Genomic DNA, 4271 nt, shown 5'->3' on the forward strand with positions numbered 1-4271 from the left:
CGGAAATTTTTCATTTAATAAGAGGACAATACGCCTAGCAGCTGCTGTACCCGTTCATTTTTTCATTTAATTTCAGTGATATTTATTATATTTCAATTTATAAATTATGCACCACAATATCTTTCTTTTCCGTTATTGTGCGTTGATAGCAAAGGAATAATAATCTTCTTCAACTAATAATTTATTAACAATATTTTGAGTTTGTCCAAATTTTTTTGGACAAGAACTAGATTTAACTCCCTGGGGAGCTGTTTACATTAACATATTACAACAGAGACGAAGAACATTTAAGAGAGGGTAATATAGAAGTCTAGGCATCTACAGGGCTTATGACCGGTCAGTGGCTGGTTTAAGTGGCCACTTCACACACTGTGTAACATTCATCATTCTGCCCATATTTAAACATCTATGTACCTTTAATTCTTTCATCAGTTGTTGTTTGTGAAGTTAAAGAGCTGAAACCTCTATTTATGCGGGTGAGATTCATCTAATTGAATTATTTCACCTACATTAGTATGTAGGTGAAATAACTGTTTCTCACCCGCTCACCTGATGAATCTCACCCGCATAAATAATGGTTTCAGCTCTTTAACTTCACAAACATCAACAGATGAAAGAATTGAAGGAATATAGATGTTCAAATATAGGCAGAATGGTGAATGTTACACAGTGTGTAAAGTGGCCACTTAAACCAGTCATTGACAGGTCATAAGCCCTGTAGATGCCTGGCCTTCTATATTACCTTCTCTCAAATGTTCTTCATCTCTGTTGTAATATGTTAATATAAACAGCTCCCCAGGGAGTTGAATCCAGTCCTTGTCTACAAAAATTTGGACAAACTCAAAATATTGTTAAACACATTAATATTTTTTTTTGTTTCTTTCAAATGACCCTTAATTATCAATTAATACTTTTGTTTAACTTTAATTGAGATTCATTTGGTTTTTATTTTATTTCACCTTAAATGTGCCCTTCACTGAAATTCTTCTTTTTTTTATTTCACTAAAATAGATGTTCCGCCCGTTTCCGATTCAGGTTTACATCAGGAAGGGTGGTATTACGGACTGTAAGGGCGAGCGAAGGACAGCCCAACTTTTACCCTTATCAGGCCACAGCGCAAGAAGAGTGCGACATTTTCAGCCCGAGAGCTCCCAGCAGAACTCCGTCTAAAGACGACCTCACACAGTTCAGGTAAATACCAAAAATCGTGAATATGTTTTCTCGGAATAAAACCAAAATCTGATCGAGAGTTTTCGACTCGATGAGTCAATAGATTTCCGCATTCGCCTATCAAGCTTGAGGTCCCGGGTTTGACTCCTGGAAAAATCGACATTAAATATTGATTTTAAAGAGTGTTCTACGCAGCTTGTCCACCACATACCGCACACCACATCTGAGGACATAGTCTCCTTGGTGGTGCCCACATACACGTAAAAATCTCTCGTTGCCGAACAAGAAAAGCTGCCAAAACTGCTTCCTGCTGCTTATGATGATCTCACAATGAGCTAAAATCTTAGAAAAGTATTTTAAAAACCAAATTATAAATTTTCTCGAATCTTTCGCTCATTTATCGCATAACCAATTTAGCGTTTGAACTTGTTTTTGCACAGAACATGCAATATTTTATCTCACAAAATACATTTATTCCTGCTTAGATTCAAACAAGAAATGATTAACAATATTTTTAGATCTTAAAAAAGCATTTGACACCGTTAACCACAGAATCTTATTGAGTCAATTTTATTATTAGTCAATTTTATAAAATTGGTATTAAAATGACAGTCTATATATTTTTTTAAATTACTCGTCAAATCGACTTCAAAGTGCCAAGATTTAAACAATTATAAGCAAAGCTTAAACTGTGGTACATGGAGACCCACAAGGAACAGTTCTGGGCCCTTTATTATTCTTCATTTATATAAACGATATTTGTAGTATTGATGTGCCTGTTAAGCTGTTTTCTTATGTTGATGATACCGCAATAACTATGCAAGGTAAATCCTAAAAGCCAATAAATTGGTAACAGTAATCAAAGAGTGGCTAGATCGGAATATCTTTTCTCTTAACTGCGAAAAAACTTTCTTTATACCTTTTTACAGTTCTAAATCGTCAGCCCCACATTTTACCTGAACATTATGTTTCATAATAAATGCTTTAACTTTGATATATGTTATAATTATGAAAAAACTAAAACTGAAAAGACAATAAAGTATTTGGGAGTAACGTTAGACTGTCAACTTAAATGGACTAATCATAATGAAAAAAAAAGTTAACAAATTGAAATATTTGACCTATGTTTTCAAACGTTTCATTGCGTTCATCCAAACACTAGCAAAATGGTTTGTCCTTGAACAGTCCTCTTTTTAAAAAAAACGGATGGGGAGGAGCCTATAATAATCATATTAAGGCTTAAGAAACCGTACAAAAACTAATCATCAAAATTATAACATCGTGAAAATTCAACCTTTCCCTCGTCCAACCAATTATTTCAGAAAGCTGAACTTTTGAAGCTACGAGAAATCTATTCCCAGCGATGTCTAAAATATGTTTTTATGCGCCAACATTTATTTCCTAAAAATTTTAATAGATTTAGTCAAAAGTTTAATAGTTTACTTGAAATCCCTTATTGTAAATCCAGACTGAGGCAAAGACATTAATTTTTGATAGCTCCAAATCTGTTCAACGCATTTCCTAAGGACAATATGATAAATATCAATTATTTTAATTTGTTTCGAGTAAATTTTTTGGTGAAATTATGGATAAAAAAAAGCAGATTTAAAGGGTTTCTTTTTTTAATGAATAGCATATTTTACTTTTATTATAATTTTCTTATTTTTATTTAAACAAAAAATTATTTCTCATATTAGCAATAGCTATCGTATTCTGCCAGTAGCCTTTATTGAAATTTAAAATAAAATTTACGCTCACACACAGGCCATGCCTTTGGGGTTTTTTTGTATTTTTGTGTTTATTCAATAGTTTTTTTTTTGTATTTGTAACTTATGTATAACTATTGTAAAATGCATCGCGTTGACTAGCGCGACATTCTTAGGAGAATTAAGTATGTTAATTGTTTCGTAACAATCTCTTTTCTAGCAACCTTGCTGACGTCGGGCCGTTTGGCGGCAGCTGCCAGATTCACGGCCCGCCCCCGTCCGACCCCTCAGACTGCGAGGGAGCGGAGCCCGACTGCGGGGTGCCCGCGCCGGAACCCGCGGACGGCAGTCCGGTGCTACGACCCCCCGCCTTCTCACACGCGCACTGCCCCCCCGCCGTGCATCGCACCTGCTTCTGCATCAGATTCATTGCGGAGCACACCAAGATGCTGGAGGACTCCACCAAGGTTGGTGGAACTCTATTTTTTTAATCATCCAATAATTCATTGATTTGTTCATTCAGCGGTTTACTTTTATGTTATCCAATAATTAATTAATTTGTTTATTCAATAATTAATTAATTTGATTATTAAATAGTTAATTCATTTGTTTATTTAATGATACCTACAAGTACACGTTATTTTAATAATTTATTTATGTAATAATTTCATAGTTTATGTTTATACAATGTATATAACTCAATGTTTGTTCTATTATTAATTCATTTGTTCATTAAACAGTTCATTTCATTAACTTTCAGTTTGCTCAATTAATAAATAATTCAAATAAATACATTCAATAATTTGTTTTCATCTTATAATTCATTGGTTTATCAAGATAACTGTTTTAAAAACTTTTTATTTTATAATTTATTGATTTGTTCATCCAATAATTATTTTTTTATGTTCATTGAATAATTCATTTATATGTTAATTTAAAAATTCATTTGTTTGTTCATTCAATAATTTATTCATTCAACTGTTGTTGAGTATTTTTATACTGATAGCAACACGGCATTTCGTCAAGGAATCAAAATGAATAAAAATAATTAGAGTTTCTTGTTATTATAATACATTTATGTTTTGTTATCATATTGTAAGTTTACTGAAGTATTGTTTTGTTTAGAAATGCCGTTCTATTACGGGACTGAAACGGAAGTGTAATTGAATTTTTTAAATCTTTTTAATGTTAATTTTGTTATAGGTAAAAGAAGACTGGAAATACGTCGCTATGGTGTTGGATCGCCTTTTTCTATGGATTTTCACATTGGCAGTTTTGGCGGGAACTGCTGGAATCATTCTTCAAGCGCCGACTTTATACGATGACAGGCTGCCCATAGACAAAAAATTTTCCGAATTTGCCACCACAACCGTAGTGAGGTGTCCGCCACAATAG

General features: G+C 33.2%; 1 protein-coding gene across 1 annotated transcript; it reads left to right on the plus strand.

Moving 5' to 3' along the window:
- Positions 1 to 1035: 1035 nt before the first annotated feature.
- Positions 1036 to 4271, plus strand: LOC148282938 (neuronal acetylcholine receptor subunit alpha-4-like; the record flags this gene model as incomplete). Its single annotated transcript, XM_088224278.1, has 3 exons — positions 1036 to 1185; positions 3097 to 3343; positions 4080 to 4271. Coding segments are annotated over 3 exons (589 nt in total), but the record flags the coding sequence as incomplete, so codon positions are not given.

This window comes from Micrasema longulum, unplaced genomic scaffold, assembly GCF_059751315.1.
Source record: "Micrasema longulum isolate JH-2025_06_02 unplaced genomic scaffold, ASM5975131v1 h1tg000276l, whole genome shotgun sequence".
Classification (NCBI taxonomy): Eukaryota; Metazoa; Arthropoda; class Insecta; order Trichoptera; family Brachycentridae; genus Micrasema; species Micrasema longulum.